The sequence below is a fragment of the Dermacentor albipictus genome, chromosome 1, assembly GCF_038994185.2.
Source record: "Dermacentor albipictus isolate Rhodes 1998 colony chromosome 1, USDA_Dalb.pri_finalv2, whole genome shotgun sequence".
Taxonomy (NCBI): Eukaryota; Metazoa; Arthropoda; class Arachnida; order Ixodida; family Ixodidae; genus Dermacentor; species Dermacentor albipictus.
In genome coordinates, this window is record NC_091821.1 from 266,075,434 (window position 1) to 266,098,859 (window position 23,426).

Consider the following 23,426-nt stretch of genomic DNA (forward strand, 5'->3'; position numbering starts at 1 on the left):
TGTGTAGGTGCAGCACAACCACAAAGTGGTCAAAACTGTGGTGGCCCTGCCCACAGAAGACAACAGGTTTGCCTTGAATGTGACTGACAGGCATGCGATTTCAACAAGATGTGTGGTGATGCTCTGCAGGGATGATGACAGTCATATGCTGACCAACGGTGTTAGGGAAAATGAATAGCCATTAGAGCAAACCACTAGAGAACAGTGATCATGAAATCATATGCGACTTTTAACATGTTCATCTTTGTCATCCTTCAAAACATTGTCATGGCCATGAAAATGCACAAGATAGGCAAGACAGTCTGCTGCCTATTGTCAATAGTGCATCATTTTGAATCATTAGGTCCTGAACTCGTTCATTTCTATATTTACTACCACAAGACACAATGCTAACACGGGAAGAACAAATCCCCCACATGCATGTCATAATGGCTATCTAATTAGCTTCGATTCAACCATAGTTTTTGAAGAAACACACACCTTCATTTCATGTGCTCTGTCTAATGTTAAATTTCATTTTAATAGAGTTCCCCAGCACTGATTCTGCATGAGGTTGTGAAAAATACTGAGACCATGCTGTATGTCTAAAATTAATTGTGCACTTTCACCTGGTGGTTTGTATTCTTATTTATATTTCTATGCAACTTGTTTTGCTGGCACACATCTACATTTTGCACATGTATGACTATGTTTTTTGTTTTTCCATCATATAAGCTATTGATACTCAGAACACGTCTGCATTTTTGTTTATATTTTTACATTTCAACTGTTCTGTTTTTTCCCAATACTTTGTCATTTACTTAAGGCTCCAGACAGAGCCCAGAGGCAATTTAAAAGAAAATAAATAAAAGGCAAAGAAATAGGGGACATCACTGATCTATCTATCCATTTCCTTTGCCCTTTATATGTGCTGTTACGACCACTGGTCACCGCCTCTGTGATACAGTACACTTCCAACTTTTTAGGATTCAAACTGCAACCAAGAAGGACCAATATCACCTACATAGCCTCATCTAAAAACTGCTGCTCATTGCGAAAAAGTGACAACGAAGGAACACTAATGCATCGCACACTCTTTTTCTTGTATGAAATGGCTCTATCAATGCTCGCGCAACATGGTCGTGCCTTTTGCCAAGTAATAGTGTGTCTGCCAACTGCGGAGCACACATGCATGAGCCACAGTGGATAGGCAAATGTAAGCCTGATCCACACTTTATAGAAGCATCATGCTCCTTTAATCGCTCATTGTTACATCGGCAGGTTTGACCGACGTAGACCCAGCTGCAACTGACAGGCATTTCATATACCACATCAACAGTGCCGGCCAGAAAGAGCTTGGCTTGCTTTTCTCACATGCCCGCTTCTTCTTTTTCTCAGAAAATTCGCACACAGCCTGGACAAGGAAGGCAACATGTTGTGGTCCGTAAACAGCGGTAAAAAGCTATCTGAGACTGATCATGATGGTCATTAAGGGTAAATAAATTTTCATTCTGGGAAAGTAAACTAAGCAGATTTCATTACATTTCTTAATACCAGAATTAGAGGGAAGCCACATTTTTATGTTAAAATAGAGGTGGACGAATATAAAATTTTTTGAATACAAATCGAATAGAAATAGCAAGTACTGAAAATCAGATAGCCAAATGCAGACGCACATATTTATAGTAGGGATATTTATTTTGGAATAACTAAGTACCAAAGTTGTAGTGACTGGTGAAAAATACACAGCCTGCTACCACGGACAATCACCATCAGTTTTAACACAAGATCTTACTAAGTGTGAATAAAAGAACTGCACTCAACATCTTTAGAGCCTAGTTGCAAACAAGCTTTTCAAGAATGAATGGCGTCTGTATGACTTGCTTTCCAAAACATGCTAAATAAGTGGTTGTTAAAAAAAAATTCAAGTAGAGAAAAATTAAAAAGCTGCTGAAGGGCTTGCGTGCCGTAGACACATGTGAAAGAGACCTTTCCAAGAAAAACATCACTGGTTGTAGCGTAAAGGATAAAACTGCTACATGACTACACTGCAAGGAACACTAAATTACAGACTGCAAGCAAAAATCACAGGTTTTCACGTAGGCTACTGCCATGAAACCAAAAACATGGGTTTCATTACCCATTGTTTTTGCAATGCTTCAAAAACATTGTCCTTGTTTACTTCTGATAATTTGCAATATTTTGTTTAGCAGATGGAGAACAGTAACCCTTCTTTAACAGTCTGTAGTGAAATATTTGGTTAGTTTCAATATTTGGAAGTACCAAATAGTTAATTTTTGAATAAGAATAGTTTGTGTGTATTATTTGATTCATATCTGAAACTTTGAATATTCGCCCACTCGTAGTTATAAAATTACAGTATAAACTGGAATATAAGTCGAAATATTTTCTTGAAAAAAGCAGGCTAAAGTCACCTCTCGTCTTATTAGCAATCATTAGCAGAATGCGAGTCGTCTTCTGGCAACCTACGATGTGCATGTTGCCAAATGCATAGCCAAAGCCATATCAATATCCAAATGTGACTGCTGGCTTTTCTTTTTTTTTTTTTGTCGCTGTGTTTTGTTTTCTTGCGTGCCCTCTTGGGATCAACCTCTGATGCGATTTGCTTTTTCTCTGGTGGGCAACGAGTAGTGGCACATGAAGTTTTCAGTGGCATTCAAGACAAACGTTGACGCTTCGCCAAAGCGAAGGGCAAAATAGCCACTCAGTGCCAGTTTACCGTTTCCGAAAAAAGTGTGCAATATCAGCGTACACAAAAAGAAAAACTGCCGCCGCCATGAAATGACATAAACATCATTTCATGGGCTTCATGCAATGTATCCACAGCTTGAGGACACACTTTCAGGCTTCAGTGTGGGAGCTTCGTGCATGATCGCTAACAGTTACAATGTTGTGAATATAAACACATTTCTGTAATTGTGTTTTTTTCTTTTTTTTTCTCTCTATCTCTCTCTATTTTTCACTGCAAGGTAAGGGGTTGATCTACATGTCCACTTGACCTATATTCCAGTTTATCCGCCATGTGCAGTGCCTATGGGGGCACGACTGAAAGCCGCGTAGCGGCAGCCGTTGTAACCGCAGGTAGGCCTCATGCCGGAGATGCCTCCTTCCACTGCAGGCATGACTGATGTGTGTGCGTGTGATTTGCCGCTTGCGCGTCCCAGATAGTTACTTCTGCAGTGTCAGTGTGAGCAATGAAATCACAATATACAATAGTGGACATTTGTCCGACTTCACGGCTGTCTGGGACGACATTGTCTCCTTACGCGCCAAGTGTTTGCCGCAGATGAGCATCAACAAGCTTGCCTACGAAATGGAGTTCATCGCCAGTATGCCGCTTTCATTATAATGCCCCGGCTGCTAATTGCTTCATTTGTTAACGTGTGAACCAATGTTCTTTATGCACACACTTGCTTCGTTTGCATGTCGTGTTTTTTTATAGTAGGTTGAGGGAGCACTGTCGTGCCTATGAATGCATAGTTCATACAGACGCGGCCACATGAGAAGCCAGCAACTGTAAAGCTTGCAAACCAGCATGATGAGCTTGAGAAAAATAGCGCATATGAAATTCTGGCAATAATTAAGGGTTGATTGATTTTTTTATGCTTGCATCTTACCACTGTCTGCACACCATGCATTTCACATGTTCCATCGAGAAACAAGCAGAGCGTTTAGTTTTTTTCACGGGAGCACGCAAAGGAGATACAGTCAAACCTCGATATATCGAACACGGATATATCGAATTATTGCGTATATCGAACAATTTCTATATCACATGGAAAATCGCATGCATTTTTAATTCTTTATTTCGAACGGGGCCGGATGTAAAATGGATATATCGAACTCCGCCGCCCCAGACCAAGTGCGCTCTGTTGACGGAAGGCGAGCTTTCCCGCAACACTCTCGAAGATAGCGGCGGCGCGATTGGCGTTCCAGACTGCTGCGTACGACAGCTGCCCACATCGGTTGCGCCGAGGGCGCCATTTGAACGTAGCAGGGTACACACGTGGCGGCTTGGAGCCAGCACGGCCACCTCGATCACGCGCGCACCTATGCGCGCACGGCGGGGCAAGCCGCCTCAATCACGCGCGCACGGCAAGGCTTGCCCCCGCCGTGCGCCAGTTGGAGCGCTTTGTCGGTGCTGAGCCACACATCATGTGCATTGCGGACTTCGTTGGCGGTGACGACAGCACCGGAACAGTGGCGGAGTTAACAGACGTGGAGATCGCGGCAGAAGTGACTGCTGAGCGGCCAAACGAAGACGCTGCCGAGGCTGATCCAGCAAGCGCTGATGTTGCCCCGCTCCCGACTGCAACTGAGGCTGTAGCTGCTTTGGCCGTTGTACGCCGCTACTGCGGTGCAATAGAAGGCACTGGACCGTCTCTTGTGGACCATTTGGACTATGTTGAGGACGCCGTGGTCAAGCACGCGGTTGCCAATATGAAGCAGGCTATGCTGCTTCAGTACTTTCAGCGAACTAAATAAATACTTTGTTTGAAGCTTCATGTGAGTATCTATTGCGCCACGATTGGTTCATTGATTGATTTGCGCTAGTTTTTGACGCGTTTTCTACGTGATATTATATATAGAATTCTGGCTATATCCAACTATTTTGCGATCACCGCGCTGTTCGATATATCGAGGTTCGACTGTATTGGAAGACGGCAAAGCTGAAAACTTGCCTTCCTGGTCAGTCAAGAGTATTTTGCTTTTACACCTTGCGTTATTTTTTAGTGTCACCACCATTTTTACTAGTATCACCCTCGCATGCAAATGTAGAATTAAATCGCATGTTGTATTGCCTGTTGTAGTGCCCCCGAGTCTGAATAGCCAATGCAGCGCTTTTTAATTACGCTCGTGTTAAAGGGGGGCGTTGACACAATATTAACACTTTGAAAGCAAATACAAATCATGGCAATAAGTATGTAATACTTGTAAACTGCATGCTACATTGAAATCATTTTCAAAGCAAAGACAACTGCAGTGAAGCAACATGAAGATATATTGGCCCATTTCATGGAAAAGAAGAAAAAGAGAACAAGCCCTTGCTACCACCACTAGCAAGAAAAAAAAAAAGAAACATGAAGGTTTCAGAATTGACCACAATGCCTGACACAGCTGGGGTAAAGCGAACATGCATTAGTTGCAGACATCAGGGCGAAGTTCAGGTGTTTCCCATTACCACGAAGTGATAGGAGGAGCCATTCAAAACGAGGTTGAATGCCCTGTCAAAATCCTTTAATGCTCCCAGATGCTAGGTTGCACAGTCAGCATGCAGATAGCTGAGGCGAGCATACAATGAACGTTATATGCCACAGGTCGCATTTTAGTGCCATCGATAAGTAGAGCAAAAGCCGATTCCATGCAATGCATGGGTGATTGTGTGACGTTTTTTTGAAGGCGCTGTCACCTGCTTTTTAACATGGAGCCCTTTGTTCGAAGCATCTAACCACAATGAGCGCTTCACAGCTTCGCTCCTCATTCTCTGGCTTAGCTTTTCGCATCTTTATTTATTTATTTTTTTAAAGGAGAGAAACGCGGCTCATCAGTAACAACAACCTAATGTTTATCGTATTTTCTAGACTTCAGACAAGGCGACCAAGTTTAAACAACCTGCCGTGGTTGCTTAGTGCCTAAGGTGTTGGTCTGCTAAGCACGAGGTCGCAGGATTGAATCCCGGCCATGGTGGGCGCATTTCGATGGGGGTGAAATGCAAAAACACCTGTGTACTTAGATTTAGGTCCATGTTAAAGAACTCCAGATGGTCCAAGTTTCCGGCGTCCCTCAATACGGTGTGCCTTATAATCAGATCGGGGTTTTGGCAGGTAAAACACCATAACCTAATAATCTAATCTAAGTTTAATTGTGGAAGTGCTCACTAAAGACGCAGCGACATCAAGCAAAAAATAAAAACACAGTGATTGCTCTAAAACTGCAGTAAACAAAGCGCGATTGCTTATCTTCTTCGTCGAACAGCTGCGATCCACCACCGCCGTCGCTCTTGCTTGCGAAGCAGCACCGGAAACTACGTGTATGCCTGACAAGTTTTCGTACGTGTTAAAGCACCCAACTATGCAACAGCTGCTTCAAGACATCGCTAAAGGCTGACAGAAGTGTTAAATTACGATCAAGGATGCAAACATGACAGCCTGCGCATAGGCGCTAACAAGGAACAGTGCTCGCCCGAGCCCGTCTTTGCTTCGTAGCCTTGGCGACAGACAATGTTGTCGGCGGTTTGTGCATGGCATTTATAGTAGGTGTGCATTCGACCTATATTTCCACTTGACCTACATTCCAGTTTGTACAATAGGTGGGCATTAGATTTGGATGCACACTGTTTCTACTAGGAACCCACAAAAACTGGGTGCACATTTGAATCCCGTAGATATGACCAAATGAAGCAACGTGCATAGAGGTTTCCTCTGCCTCTTCTTTTAATTTGACTGGGGCATTATCCTATAAATCTTGTTGCTCTCATCAAGGTAAAATTAAGGAAGTGTACTTTATATCCCTTTTTGCCTTACAATGTACCATAACAACCAAATATCTTTAGCTCAGTGCAATTAGTTAACTTTGCGACAACCACACAACCTGCACTAAACTTACAATGAATGACCAAAGTTACAATAGAGGAGAAAGAAAATTCTTACTGTCCAGCTCGGTATATGTCGCCTGCCTCAAGAACAACAAGGTCTGCAAGGCCATCTCGTATCATGTGCATGCAACCCAGGTGGCTATGGCTACGCACACAGTTAAGGTCTGGCTTCAGCATCTGGGACTTGAAGGCTGTCTGCAAGGAATAATGATAAAAAGGTCAATACAGAGGGTGGCACCACACATACTACTCTGTAGCCAATACAGACAGACAAACATGTGTAAACTACAATAGGTTAAAATTTACTATACCACTCCAGGTTCAATCTTCAACAGCCTTAGACCACTTGCTGCATCAATAATTTATATGGGCTGTACTGTGACATGAAATTAACAAAATTCTGTCTTAGCTCTTGTGTACTTATAGATAACAATAACCACCTAAAATACTACTTCAATATTTTAGGATGAGATTTCCGCTATGTCCCTCAATTCAAGATTAAAAGAAATACTTTTTTTGTTTGCTCCACCAGTTTTCTGGACAATTTGCACTCATCCTGTCCTGTTTCCGTGTTCATCTTTCCTAAGGTTGCTGGTAATATTCGACAATGTTGCGTTACTGCATACTGAAAATGAGCTAAGAAAACAATAAAGACTTGCTAGTTGCCTATGGAAGAAGGCAGACTGCACCAAATGCAATTAAAGCAAACCAAATTCAAAAAAGTTACAGGCACTGGAAAGAAGGCAATAATCTAACCCTCATGCGATGGCATTTCTCCACCTCCTTTTCTGAAACCACACAAAGCACAGCAGGAGGGACGGGGCACCTGCGCAGCTTTGTGAAGGGCTCCACATATCTTCCTGCATGAATAATTTGAGAGATGGCATGACAAATAGCAAGGTGGAAAACATTTTCAAACATGATACCAGATTCCTCAACTCTTTAAAGGGCCCCTCACCAGGCCCCACAGCAGATTTTGGTTATACGCTGAAAGTTGTTACATGTCCTCTAGGGAGTGTTCTGCCGGAAAAAAATTTCAAATTGGCTCATTAGTAGCCAAGATAGAAATATTTCAGTGCCGCGAATCCGTGATTTCAGAAGGTGAGCTCCAGTGCATAGTGAGACACTCTCTCCACTCGCCCCGTCTAGCCAACGCAAGCGAAATTCCTTCTCTGCGTTCTCCCATACTGGACCTCGAGGATCGTCTGACGCATACGTCACAGGCCCGTGATTTTTTTTTCTCCTCGCTTTTTTTTTTCTTTTGGTACTACGCACTTTCTCTGACAGCATCGCGCGCGAGCTGTTGCCTTGTTCACGCAGCACACAATTTTGCATGCTGTGCACAAGGACACATGACTAGCGGCATACTTCAGTGCTACACGAATACTGAGGCAGAACAAGCGGATCGCAGAGCATGATCCCGCGCTGCAACATGGTAGAAAATGGCATATTTTTGGTAGCTGCGCACATGACTGCACGACCATGGGAACAAGCAGACGAAGTGGAAGTACATCTCCCTTGCTTCAGTGCAAAGTAAAACAAAAAAAGACACAGACATTCCATTTGTGCGTTTTATTATTTCTCTAAACTTCAATTCATCAATTCAAGCAACAGGCCACACATATAACAGATGTTGCCTTGAATAATTATCAAAGTCACGTGTCACCACGAGCGACATCACACTGCGGACCCGAGTATGTAGGCGCAGGGACATCGGTAAGTCACCGTCCAGCTTGGAGTGCAGTCGCCGTAAGGGAAAGGGAAAACGGCATTTGGATTTGTTGTGTCTTCGTCATGCTAGTTCTGCTCATGCGCAGTACACTTCCGTTCCTTCTTTCTGCTCCCACTTCCCTTCCCACTTCAGGGGATAAAAGCTATCACACGCCCCTAAATAAACGTCTTCTATATTCGAGCGGTCTGTGCCTCGTAACTGTTCGGGCCACGTGCCGTGGAAATGCTACAGGATTGAAATTTCAGACTTTTCCGCGGCGGCTAGCAATTGTAATTTTTTGCAAACATGATCATTAGCGCACATTGTATGCTCTAAGCTTGTCAGCTCAAGATGGCCAGACCTGGTGAGGGGCCCTTTAAGGTCGAACTTTTTTACACTGGATTTAAAATTTGCAGACTGACCTATTTTGAAAAAAATGTACCACAATTTTTTTAGTGTGACCATAAAGTGACAAAAAAATATTTTCCATAGATAGATATAGTTTGTTCTGGCAAAAAAAAAAAAAGATTGGAAAATAAAGAAAGAAAAGAAATAAGAGAAGGAGAGAGTAATTCATAAAGACATTGAGATGCAGTGGATATCAAAAGGAAAGCTTCCCTATTATTTGTCGCTGCTTCATTTAAACACCACTTATATTACACAACACAAAGAATCACCTATGCTTTGGCTCATGAACAAAAACAAGTTTTGTTTTAGCTAAACGCAGGCATTAGAGAATCCAACCAGATGCACCATAAAATACAGACCTTACACCAAAATTCCAAAGCACAAGTTAAAATATTGTGAGGCTATGAGAGGATCCATAGTAGAGTGCTTTAGATTAACTTTGGCCCTTCTGGGGTTCTTTAAACCTGAGCCCATAGCACAGTACACAATCATTCTTAATTTCCACACCCATCTGAATGTTGATGCCACAGCTGGGAATTGAAACTACAACCTAGTGCTTTGTGGTGGCAGAATGCCTGGCCACCACAAAGGGCCTCAGATTGATTTCAAACAGCTGCTTTCTGTGCCACTGAATAAAGTATTTTATAGTTCTTCCTGTCACCTATGCCTAGAAAAGAACTTTGAATGACAACTGGTATGCAGCAAGTAAGGGACCCCTTATCCGTTCTCAGCCCAAGCTCCTTTCCTTACCAAGGTAACCAGTGAAAGTCTGTTCATATCCATTGAGTGGCACCAGCTCTGTTGTCAAGTCTTGCAGCAGTAGATTGGTAGCATTGCCATAGCGGCTCCCACTTGCAAATAGGTAGAACTTGGACATCTCTGTCATGTTGACAAAGAATGGGCGATCAGTTGTAAGCGGGCCATTCCAGGAAGGCGTCTGCTGCCCAGCTGCCCAGCTCTGGTTGAAAACTCGACTCCAGTGAGGGGTAGGGCTTATATTGTAGCCGCCACTGTCTGAGTGACTCTGGTAGAACCATGGCAGCTGCCCCATAGGAGGCTTGCCAAAGGTTTGCACTGCCAGCTGTGATGGAAAACATTTACTTATTTGTTTATTTATGTATACTGCTAGCCTCTAATAGAGGCTGTGGCAGGACAGGCAATGACATGCCTACTCAGTTGTTAACATTACCATAACATGTTACTGAACAGAAATAAAAAATTAGAAGCACTGAACAATAACATAGTAGAGCCTCGTCAACCTTGCGGAAGGATTTTTGTCTACGTCCCTATCACCATCATCATCTTGATGATGTAAATCAAAGTTTGTCTATCTGTCAATATGTGAATACGAGGGGACATCAAAAAGTTTTGATCATTATGCTTAAGTACAGGAGCTATGTGAATGAATTTTTTGCCAGTACTACTATAATCATTTAAGTCTATGTGGACAATGGTGCAAGCACCGTGCTAATGCGTTTCTTTTTTGCTGGTGTTGGTGATATAAGTATCCCGGAAGATGGAAAAGACTAGGGCTTGCAGAGTTAATAAATTTCTACATTTTAAGGGTTATAGTGACCAGTGAATTCATGGTGAAATGAAGGCTGTCTATGGTGATGATTGTCCATCGTATGCCACTGTTGTGAGGTGGAAAATAAATTTTCAAACTGGTCACAGGACTCTCACTAACAAGCCCAGAGCTGGATGACCTTCTTTCACTGATAATGACGCAATGATGAAAAATAAATAGGAATATGCAACATAATTTACCATAACATTGACTTCATAAGTTATACTAGTGACAATACGTATATGAAGAAATTATTATATGGAAGACGTTGATATCCCACCTTAAGGAACTCTTGGTACTGCACACGAACATGAGGCAGTGTGTCTGAAGTTGTGACTACCACGTTTGGTGGTACTCTGCCCCAGTTACAGGTGCGGTATTGGTCCGGCAGGGCTGTCTCGCCACTTGGACAAAGAAGTCGGAATCGATCTGGAGGTGGCTGGCCCAGGAACATTTCATCCAGTGTGGTGTGCTTCACAAAGGCTACTTCCCCTTTTTCCATGAGGCAGTGCAGTGCACCTTGGTAGCCAGAAAATGGGTCATTACCCGAACATCGCTCGCCTGGGCGCCCCATGCACAACTCGCACATCTTCTGTGGGTTGTCACCTGCACACCCAAGAAATCACAGTATGTAATCCTTTTACAAGATATGTCTCAAACAAACAGTGTCACTCATGATGCCATCCTGGAAACAAGAATTACAGCATCAAACCAGTAACTAGTGCTCAAAAATGGTGTGATCAAACACACTATTTAATTTTTGTGCCTTGCCTTCTACTATGACCCATATACTACTGTAATATTGGACCCTGAATAAAATGCAAACAGGAAAAAACAAAACAAGAGATGTCGTATCTGTGATCACATAAAAGTGCTATATCACCATGCAGCATGGTTAGCCTTTAAAGGGACATTAAAGGCCAGTATTACATCAATGTGGACTGTTAAAATACCATTCAAGAAACCCCACAGTGCATGTTTTATGCCAAGAAACCGATTAGTTTGAGAGAAAATCACGTTTAAGGGTATGGATTCCTCTAGCACATTTCAAATTGCCTGCCACCGGCAAGGAGGTGCGACGTTACACAATAATTACAGCAGAAAACCAGTAACCGGCACTGTTAGGTATGGCCGGACGCCAAGGGCCATACGTCACCCCCTTCCCCTCTCAACTTGGACGGGCACCTTGGGTCAGATGTCATCCCCTTCCCCTCTCAACTTGGACGGGCACCGTGGGTGAGACATCATCCCCTTCCCCTCTCAACTTGGTCGGGCACCCTGGGTGATAAGTCATCCCCTTCCCCCCTCAACTTGGTCGGGCACCATGGGTGAGACGTCATCCCCTTCCCCTCTCAACTTGGTCGGGCACCGTGGGTGAGACGTCACCCCCTTCCCCTCATGGCCGGACCCCACGCTACCGCAGAGGTCACTCACCCGACCCTCTCCCCGGATTCGTCGAAAAGAGAATCAACTTCTCCATCCCGTGCTCGGTATTGCAGGAGGAGGGGCCTTCTCCCTGTGCCTGTCATGTGTCATCGACGGAAACAAGATCCCGCCTACACGATTGTAGAGAGCCTATTTAAGGGGCTCCGAAATGTACTTGTTATATACTTCATTCTCTTCTTATTTTCTCTAAATTATGGAGTTTTACATGCCAAAACCACTTTCTGATTATGAGGCACACCGTAGTGGAGGACTCCGGAAATTTCAACCACCTGGGGTTCTTTAACGTGCACCTAAATCTAAGTAGACGGGTGTTTTCGCATTTCGCCCCCATCGAAATGCGGCCGCCGTGGCCGGGATTTGATCCCGCGACCTCGTGCTCAGCAGCCTAACACCATAGCCACTGAGCAACCGCGGCGAGTTCCTTATTTTCTTTCAACTACCTTTGAATAAACAGTGCAAGTTTCGCACTAGAAAATCGTCGTCTCGCCCTTGCTCGGTCGCCATGGTCTACAGGAGGCCTGCAGCTCGCCAACAACGCCACGCTACCCAATAAGTAAAGGTCGGTCGAGCGTTGAAAGGCAGGCGCCGCTACTTCTCGGCAGCAGTATGGTACGCTACCCTGGTGTACGCAAGAGACAGGTCGCTAGCAGTGGGATCTCCTACCAATGCAGCAAACTGGTTGCTAACGGTGGGATCGCCCCTGAGGTGCAACAGCACTCAAAAATGGTGTGATTGAACACATAACTCATTTCTTGTGCCTTCTACTATGACCCATATATTAGTGTTACAAGTGTAAAATCAGACATAAATTAAATGCAAACTGGAAAAAACAAAACAGAAGACATCTTATCTGTGATCACATAAAAGTGCTATATCGCCACGCAGCGTGATTAGCCTTACAAGGGACATTAAAGGCAAATATTAAGTCAAAGTGGACTTAAAATACCATTCCAGAAACCCCGCAGCACATGTTTCATGCCGAGAAACCAGTTAGTTTAAGAGGAAATCATGTCTGAAGGGCCCGCATTTCTCTAGCACAATTCAAATCGCCCGCCATAAGTGAGGAGGTGTGAAGTTACATAGGTCCATCACCACCCTTTACTGTCATCAATGAGTAAAGTGGCCCTCGACAGCCAGCACTACAGTTTTTTTTGTGCAAAACGTGACAGTACAGCCAGAAATCGAATGACACAGCTGACAGCATCCCAAGATATCACGTGGATTCGGCATTTTCTGCTGCTTGCAGAAATTTCACTTGTCACCTTGAAGTCTGTGCAGCAGCCCGCTTGTTACTGTGCGATTGCATAACAACATGACTGCAACCAGTGCATGCGCTACGATCCGAATTCCCTCTTGCTAGTTGGTCTTCTTCATGACAGCAAGAAATAAATGTGGGCATGTGCAAATAGTGGATTTTGAGTTCGGAGCGAATTCAAAGCAAATGACGATTAGGGACGACTATTTTCAAAGTAAATATTGAATAGCTGTTGCGCAGAGAAGTGGTTGCACACTCATATGCATAGGAACTACATCATATTGGAATTAATTACTTGTTCTGCGGAAGAATAATACAAAAATTTATTGCAGTAGAACTCGTGAACTAAATGTCAAAGATACAAGAGGTTATGAATAGCAAAGCATCATGCGTCGTTAATGACCTTTGTGCATGTAAGAAGTTAGTGAGAAGAACACAAAAGTAAAACAAGGCACAAAAATGTGGACTATTGCAATGATTAGAGGAAGTGTAAACAGAAGACAGTGGCGTACCAATGCTTTTATTCTGATTAGATGTCTAAGTTACACTTATGAGACATGTCTATGTTCATACTGTGACTGGTGACAGCAAGTGCACACGTCTAATTAGAAACCCACACTAGGCCTCGTTACACTGCTCCTTTCCACTTTTAGTATGCTTCAATGCCCGGCAGATATGCTTCACCGCATAACACCACTGTATTGCTGCGAAGCTGAATATAGGAAACCGATCATTACACTTCAAAAAGTTGAATACTGAATTTTTTTTAGAAGTGAATATCAGATAGCACAATATTCAAAACTACTATTAGGAAATTAGAATATTTGCAAGACACTAAATACCTGGTAAAATAAGCCTTCGCTTCGTCTCATTTCACACCGAGTACAGAGTATCCAATTTCGTGTGCGCGAGCTCTATCTTGGAGGACACGAAGTCACAAAAGTGTTTTGATTTCTAGCTATCAGATGGCGCTACGGCATTTACCACTGGCAGCATGAAATACATTTTTACTGACGACGATGGCATTTGATTAAGACATTTGGCCTCACGGCAAGTTTGAGATTTCTTTACGGGCGTACGATTGTATTGATGTAGACAACAATGAAAGTTTGTCATACTCTTTTTCGCGATGTCGCATCCATGCATATAGTTGTCATATAGCAAGACACAACAGTGCAACAGAGACTGTCGGTTGTGTTGCTTGTCATTATTGCTGTTGAGTGTACGGTAACGAGGTCAACCATGTGCCAGAAGGGGGGGGGGGGGGGGGAGGTGGCATGAAGGTGCGCATCTCTTCCTCTAGCCCGGCCGTAGCTGGGCATGGCTGAGCACATATGTGGCCCGCACACCCTGTCCTAGAGGTAACATACGATATGGAAAAGTCTGTCAGCAAGCTCTCACACAAAGCTAACTTTCCCTAACCAAGATGGCTCCATTCCTGTTAGTAGCGCCGTTAAAGATGGGACACGCGTTTTGAAACATTGGACGGTGCGGGGAAAGAACAGTGGCAGGAATGATGTCACTGACCCACATGTTAATACTTCAATCACCGATTCTAGCCCAGAGTATTCCATCTTGGATGTATCAAGTAAGGTATGTGGAGAAGTGCAATTGCAGGTTTTGCATATCATCTATTTGAAGCCAGTGCAAACCTAGGGTGAGCCAAGATGACTGTGGATTCATGTGTGCTGTCTTCCGGCACATTTTGTGCTGGAGATTGCATAATCTCAAATTTGGTAGATGCGTTGCAGCGAGAGCCAGCCAAAGAGTTCGCCCCTCTCTGCCTGCACTCTTATGATAGCATGATCCCACTGCGGGCAACGCTATCAGTCGCGAAGGTAGAGAGGACATGAAAGCTTCACAGGCTCTGCTTCGTACCACCGATGTGAAGATATCGTTGACACAGCACAAAACTGTATCTTTTGTGGCTGACTCTCAAGAACAAAATTAATGTTTTTCTCAATGACATTGTTTTATTCTTTTCAATTTCAGAAAATTTTATGGCCCCTTCCGTGCAAAAAAAAGTTCAGTGGTGACTGCACTTATTTGCATAAAAGTTCAAATTTTAATATAACAAAATTTCATTATAACGAGGTAAAGTGCCAATTTCATAGAGTTCGTCCCCTCCCCCCCCATATCGTGGTTTAACTATATTACTTTCTTACAGTTAGAGCCACACGTCCCACCAATGCTGGTGTACAGTCGCTGTCACACTAACCTATCACTGTTTCCAGCATGTTTTCAGCATATAACTTCATGATCACGACCGCAACTGCAGATCAAAACTTCTGATAAAAAAAAAAATTAACTGTGTTTTCTGCTATAGTACTGTATGATTGGACAATTTGACCAGTAAGCTTTCCGTTGCATAAAAAAAAACATAGGGAAAAGAAACTGGTGCATAGAAATGGGTTGTTGGTCCCTTTAACTCTTTCTTACTGGGCCTACAGAAATTGATCAATTTGAGTTTTTCTACACATTGTTAAAGAATGGAATTCTTCTACTAGTAGCAACACCATGCACCGTCCGAAATGATGACTGAACTTTTAACTATTGGTGAAATTCGACCATTTTGGGCAGGTTGGGTAGTCTGAAAAAATAAAACTTTGGAGGTTTTCTCGAAACTAACCTCCACTGCTCCTAGCACTTCTTCCAATGAAATGATGCAAAATTTGCAAATTGGTCAACTCACCAACATAAATTTTAAATGAAAGCAGCAGTGAAGATACGGAAGCTTCTATTAGGCTGTCCAATTTTTTCAATCTGATTTTTAGGCTGTTTTCATGATGTCTCAAAAAACAGTAGGTGCACAGGAGTGCATGTTATTTTGGTAATTGTGTTCCACTAATATCAAGTGCAACTTTAATTTTTCTCAGTGCGGGTTGCTTTTATCAATGAGCATTTGTACAGCATATGCATAAATAATTAATAACAATCTTTTTCATCGTGTGGTGTTTTCACTCACACAAGAGCACCCCAGTCGATTTTAGACTTACCTTTGACCAAAGCTTCACTGGCATTCTAATCTCTTACATTTTGAACACCATCCTTCTAAATTGTTTTTAATTATCACTGTACAATATTATGCAACACTCCACACAACTGTACAGTACTGTAGAGGAACTGAACAAAGCACTTGGAGGCTCTAGTGCCAGTTGAACATGCACTAGACCAGCTTCAGACAGGCTGCCATTGGAATAAGAACCTGGCAACGTTTAACGCTAGAACGTTATCTAGTGAGGCGAGTCTAGCAGTGCTATTGGAGGAATTAGAGGGCAGTAAATGGGATATAATAGGGCTCAGCGAAGTTAGGAGGCCAAACAAAGCATATACAGTGCTAAAAAGCGGGCACGTCCTGTGCTACCAGGGATTAGTGGAGAGAAGAGAACTAGGCGTCGGATTCCTGATTAATAAGAATATAGCTGGTAACATACAGGAATTCTACAGCATTAACGAGAGGGTGGCAGGTCTTGTTGTGAAACTTAATAAGAGGTACAAAATGAAGATTGTACAGGTGTACGCCCCTACATCCAGTCATGATGACCAGGAAGTCGAAAGCTTCTATGAAGACGTGGAATCGGTGATGGGTAGAGTGAAAACTAAATACACTATACTAATGGGCGACTTTAATGCCAAGGTAGGCAAGAAGCAGGCTGGAGACAAGGCACTGGGGGAATATGGCATAGGCACTAGGAATATCAGGGAAGAGTTATTAGTAGAGTTTGGGGAACAGAATAATATGAGGATAATGAATACCTTCTTCCGCAAGCGGGATAGCCGAAAGTGGACGTGGAGGAGCCCAAACGGCGAGACTAGAAATGAAATAGACTTCATACTCTGCGCTAACCCTGGCATCATACAAGATGTGGACGTGCTCGGCAAGGTGCGCTGCAGTGACCACAGGATGGTAAGAACTCGAATTAGCCTAGACCTGAGAAGGGAACGGAAGAAACTGGTACATAAGAAGCCGATCAATGAGTTAGCAGTAAGAGGGAAAATAGAGGAATTCCAGACCAAGCTACAGAACAGGTATTCGGCTTTAACTCAGGAAGAGGACCTTAGTGTTGAAGCAATGAACGACAATCTTGTGGGCATCATTAAGGAGTGTGCAATGGAAGTCGGTGGTAACTCCGTTAGACAGGATATCAGTAAACTATCGCAGGAGACGAAAGATCTGATCAAGAAACGCCAATGTATGAAAGCCTCTAACCCTACAGCTAGAATAGAACTGGCAGAACTTTCGAAGTTAATCAACACGCGCAAGACAGCTGATATAAGGAAGTATAATATGGATAGAACTGAACATGCTCTCAGGAACGGAGGAAGCCTAAAAACAGTGAAGAAGAAACTAGGAATTGGCAAGAATCAGATGTATGCGTTAAGAGACAAAGCCGGCAATATCATTACTAATATGGATGAGATAGTTCAAGTGGCTGAGGAGTTTTATAGAGATTTGTACAGTACCAGTGGCACCCACGACGATAATGGAAGAGAAAATAGTCTAGAGGAATTCGAAATCCCACAGGTAACGCCGGAAGAAGTAAAGAAAGCCTTGGGAGATATGCAAAGGGGGAAGGCAGCTGGGGAGGATGAGGTAAGAGCAGATTTGTCGAAGGATGGTGGGCAAATTGTTTTAGAGAAACTGGCCACCCCGTATACGCAATGCCTCATAACGTCGAGCGTACCGGAATCTTGGAAAAACGCTAACATAATCCTAATCCATACGAAAGGGGACGCCAAAGACTTGAAAAATTATAGACCGATCAGCTTACTGTCCGTTGCCTACAAACTATTTACTAAGGTAATCACAAATAGAATCAGGAACACCTTAGACTTCTGTCAAGCAAAGGACCAGGCAGGATTCCGTAAAGGCTACTCAACAATAGATCATATTCACACTATCAATCAGGTGATAGAGAAATGTGCGGAATATAACCAACCCTTATATATAGCTTTCATTGATTACGAGAAAGCATTTGATTCTGTCGAAACCTCAGCAGTCATGGAGGCATTACGGAATCAGGGTGTAGACGAGCCGTATGTAAAAATACTGAAAGATATCTATAGCGGCTCCACAGCCACCATAGTCCTCCATAAAGAAAGCAACAAAATCCCAATAAAGAAAGGCGTCAGGCAGGGAGATACGATCTCTCCAATGCTATTCAGGTATTCAGAGACCTGGATTGGGAAGAAATGGGGATAAGAGTTAATGGAGAATATCTTAGTAACTTAGTAATATCTTAGTAACCAACTGCAATGCATGCTTACTGATCTGGAGAAGCAAAGCCGAAGGGTGGGTCTAAAAATTAATCTGCAGAAAACTTAAGTAATGTTTAACAGTCTTGGAAGAGAACAGCAGTTTACGATAGGTAGTGAGGCACTGGAAGTGGTAAGGGAATACATCTACTTAGGACAGGTAGTGGCTGCGGATCCGGATCATGAGACTCAAATAATCAGAAGAATAAGGATGGGCTGGGGTGCATTTGGCAGGCATTCTCAGATCATGAACAACAGGTTGCCATTATCCCTCAAGAGAAAAGTTTATAACAGCTGTGTCTTACCAGTACTCACGTACGGGGCAGAAACCTGGAGGCTTACGAAAAGGGTTCAAGGGTTCTACTTAAATTGAGGACGACGCAACGAGCTATGGAAAGAAGAATGATAGGTGTAACGTTAAGGGATAAGAAAAGAGCAGATTGGGTGAGGGAACAAACGTGAGTTCATGACATCTTAGTTGAAATCAAGAAAAAGAAATGGGCATGGGCAGGACATGTAATGAGGAGCGAAGATAACCGATGGTCATTAAGGGTTACGGACTGGATTCCAAGGGAAGGGAAGCATAGCAGGGGGCGGCAGAAAGTTAGGTGGGCGGATGAGATTAAGAAGTTTGCAGGGACGGCATGGCCACAATTAGTACATGACCGGGGTTGTTGGAGAAATATGGGAGAGGCCTTTGCCCTGCAGTGGGCGTAACCAGGCTGATGATGATGATGATGATGAGACCAGCTTGCTTGCACAAAAAAGCTGATCGAACGCAATATACAAGAACAAAGAAGCTTCTGCATGAACCCTGACCTGACAACTATTGCTTCGCGCGCCTAATGAATGAAGTAAAGAACTAATCAAGTGCCTGCTGCAATGAGTAAAAACAAATGCTCCCTGCACAATAAGAACAAACCCATTTTTACATTTATGAAGATACTTCTTTCCCGCATGGCACAGGCATCACTATGGCTAGTATTAATGCCAACAAATCCACATAATTATTTTGCATGGTCTGACTTACAAAAGTTGGGAACTAGGAGCCAGGCGCATATTTTGTACATTTCGATTTTTTTTTTACTCTCAGTACTCATTACTAATATTAGCAAATTGTTACTTTCTTTCTTGTTCCTTGAGGCGGTTCTTTAAAGTTTCCCATAAGTTATCAAAAACTATGTGAGCAGTTATCACTGCTTTACATTTATTCAAAACACCAGTGATGAGGCTACAATTTTATGTAACACTGTATTATACGTTGAGACTATTACATCTTGAAATAAAATTTTAAAACATAAAAGCACCAAAAATGGGTGCATTCTAGCAGTAATGAAAGAGTTAAGCTGGATTAGTAAAGAGCACTTCTGGAATACCAGAAATGCCAGTATTGCTGTGAGTAAAGTTTTGTTAAGCTAGAAAAATTGCAGAAATTAATGACGAGCTTGAAGTGCCTGCACTAGCTCCTCGTGACATTTTGGGATTTGGACAGCACCTGGTTGGGTGTAGTTACCAGTTTATCAAATAACAAGAATTAAATTGCATACTAAAGAAACTAAGCACTCAACCTAGCGAGTTTTGTGAACTTTCTCTGAATAATATGGCCTGAACATGGAAAAATACTTTTATATCTATGGCATCATACTAGCACAACACTGCCGTGGTTCGGTAGTAGAAACCTTGCCTCTCTTTTTCCACTAATAATTAAAGGGATTGACAACCATCCGGAATGTGTCTTGAGATTATTGTGCTGATGGAAAGATTGTGACTCACAATGATAGGAACAAGCATAATTTTATTCCTTAAATATAGAATTATATATTTAAATTGGCACTGAAACTTTTACAAAAATGATGCGGGGCAACTCTCTGCAGTGAAACATGTCATTAGGCCCTTTAAAACCAAGTCCTATCTTAAATAAATGTATAGGCCTCTGTTTGTTTCAGATGCTATTCAATAAGTTTACATAAATGTTTATTTCCTAATATTGCAAATTATGTCTTTACCTGTGTATTTAGAATCTAAAAGTAGTTTATTGAAAAGTGGCCCTGCCTGCGCACAAGGAAGCGGAGCCATTAATTGACAGAGCGCTGCTGCGGTTGCCTATGAGTGATGAAACAGATCTCGAAGAGTGCTTTTGCACCAAAAGTGACTGCAGTCCCAGAAACACGTCATGGCTGCCATGCTGTGACTGTTTTTATGACCGCAATAGCAGCGTTTCATAATACAGCTATTCTGCTGCCTAACCTGCCTGTTTCTGTTGTGTGCTATCGCCACTGACATCAGTTATCACTGTTGCATATGCCCGTACAAAGTAACTAGAGGAGACCTTGCAGATTAAAAATTACACTTCACAAATTTCCAGATGCTTCCCAAGTGAATACTGCAGATATAAATACTTCATATTACTGGCTTTCCATCGTGCCAAGTAGAGTACTTGAAAATCGATCGCCAGTCCCTTGAACATCTTACTAAATAAATGCAAAGCATGTCTGAAAAAAATACAGTAGACTATAATTAGTGCTGCTCTTTATTGTCCTTTTGTGCCGATATGCCAAATGTTAATTGATGCCTATGTAAAATTATGGTTGCAATACATTACATATGGCTGCCGCTTCACAATATGCAGCAAATTGCAGGGTTCAAATCAGCAGACTGCAAGTGTTCTGCAACTTGTGCACCCTTATAAGTTACTTGCAATGTTGTCATATTATTGATGAAAATGAGAGCATATCTACAGCATGCGACATGAGCGATATTTTGCATATAAGCTATTCATCTAATATTAATTGTATGCAAAAATTAACGAAAATTATTCAGATGCTTTTTTTTTGCACTAGTACCCACCAAGCAGAACAGAATGTTGCTCGATTGTTCATATCATGTCAGAAGCTCTATACAAGTTTCTTTAGAATGCACATGACAGTACTGCATCTTTTGCATGTATAACCTGCACCAAAAACGCAGAAAATTCACCAGTAAAGTTGGGGCACAGGTTATATGTGAATTTCACCTTCAGGTGTGGCCTCATGGCAGCATGGCATGTGCTGCTGTGAAGCCACACATCAAGGAAAGGTTCTCCGCATCCTCAAAATAAATGTTTGCACCCTTCGGGCCTTATCTTGTCCCACAACAATAATCATCATTTGCATTGCTTGCATTTTCTTTCTTGAAAACTCTGCACTCGCTATTTTCCTGTCAAGAACGAAATGTCACACTGATAATGCGCATGCCGTTTATGACCCGGTAGTACTGTGCGCACAGCATTAAAGGAAATGCGAGCAAGATAGATGACAATTATTGTTGTGGGACAAGATAAGCCCCAATGGGTTGTGGGGATACGCGACCCTCGCGCCTCCCCTGATGTTTTTCCCGCATAGCGCGTCTCCTGTACCCCCGCTTCGCTGCGTGGCCTGCGTGACGCCCGCGCGGTCTAAGTGGGTTGAAGCGCAGTGCGAGAGATGGTGCGAGTGTTGCGCTGCTAACGCCACGAGGTTACTTGGGCGCCGAAAGGAATGCGCTTGCTCTCATGGGTTCGAGACAGGAAGCGGGACGGACGTGCTGCACGTGCAGCAACCCGCTTCCCCGGCGGGTCGCCGAACAGCGCGGACATTCCGCGCGCGCGGCGACCGATGCATCTGCGAGACCGCCTCGCGTATCCGCCTTCGAACGCGCCACGCTTCGCGTGACTATACACGCGAACGACCAGGCGTTGGGATCCAGCATGGAGCGAACATATTCGCTCGCGAGGACGCGGTGAGTCGGACTTCTACATTTGTCGCGCGCCCATCGGCATGTTTTGTGGTTAGCAACTCGGCTAGCAGGCATTGATGTATGAAAGGTGCAATAAATGCCCTTGTGATTGTTTGCACTACTGTGTTGTCGTTCCTTTGTCCCAAGAGTACGGTGTGAGAATCCCAGATCAGACCCCACAGGGTGCAAACTTCTTTAGGAGAGCGTGATTCAAAGTTTTGTTATCTTCTGTAGAGCCCCACCCGACTCACATCACGTGACTGATCAACCGCGATCACATCCATCGTGTGATTCCAGCTATATCAGCATGGTCATAGAGGGGGGAACACAGAAGCTGGACAAAGATACAACATGGACAAGTTGTGCATCCGTGAATGGAGACTGTTTTTGTAACGATTTAAGCACTATTGTAGCAGTTATTTACAAGGGTCATATGCACTTTTTTTTTTCTTTTCTTGGGCTGTTGTAATTGGGGGTGCGGTAGGTATATGCAGTGGTGGGTTAAGCGCAGAAAAATGTGTTAACTATTATTAAACTTGCTTTACAAACGTCTGATCATTTTTCTTGTACTTGCATGGTCACTTACTGGATCATTTGTCAAGAAAAAAGTGAAGAGTGAGCTCACTGATCACATATACTTAAATGAGCAGTTGACTGCTAATCAACAAATTGAACACAAACTACATTTATCCACACAACACCTTTAAATAAATAAAAAAACAATGTAACTTGGTTTTGCCACCACTAATACAGCCATGAACCTACTCAATAACTAAACACTATGTTTTGTAACAGCCTCTTTGCTTATCATGTCTTCTTCACATATAGGCCAGAACAAGACAGTGAACATAACATACACTGTGGATACATGAAACTGACCCCACAGGTTCAGAATCTCTTGGCATACACAAAAATCAAGTTTGGGCAAACCTGTTGGGTTGTGCTTATCAATCAGAGAGTTTGGTGCACAGCTTGGGCCAAAGAATGAAGCAGCACTTTTGACAAGGTTGTTGCAGTCAGTTACTTCAAGGACGTTCTCGTGGATCAGTGTCGCCATGGGAACCACCCAGCCAGCCATGTCACCCACACTGGTAAAGCAGACAGACTTGTTCCTCAGATCATTCAGTGAGCGAAACTCGGACCGGGCGTGAATGATAGCCACTGAATAGTAGCCAGCGTCTCTATCTGAAAAGTAAACGGTTAAAATGTGTAAGAAGTATGCAAAGCACACAAAATGAGAGCCAACGTGACATTTTTCAGAAATTTTGGAAGTCCAAAAAAATTTTTTTAAATTATGCAGGTACTACACACTGTGGGAAGTGATGCCATGTTAGGCATTTGCAAGTAGCTGGCTATCCAGCATCATTTGGGATTTTGCAAAGCATTATTATTTAGAAAGACAAACACGTTTGCTTAAGGTGAGCACTGTGCATCT

At 43.0% G+C, this 23,426-nt stretch overlaps 1 protein-coding gene across 1 annotated transcript in view; it reads right to left on the bottom strand.

Annotated features, from left to right (window-relative positions):
- Tsf2 (transferrin 2) overlaps positions 1-23,426 on the bottom strand; it is a 75,621-nt gene that overhangs the window by 25,225 nt on the left and 26,970 nt on the right. The window contains exons 3-7 of the mRNA XM_065448735.1: positions 22,922-23,176; positions 10,562-10,887; positions 9,465-9,795; positions 7,352-7,455; positions 6,651-6,790 (exon numbers count right to left, since the gene is read on the bottom strand). Of these exons, the coding sequence (XP_065304807.1) occupies positions 6,651-6,790; positions 7,352-7,455; positions 9,465-9,795; positions 10,562-10,887; positions 22,922-23,176 (1,156 nt within the window). The remainder of the gene's footprint in view (positions 1-6,650; positions 6,791-7,351; positions 7,456-9,464; positions 9,796-10,561; positions 10,888-22,921; positions 23,177-23,426) is intronic.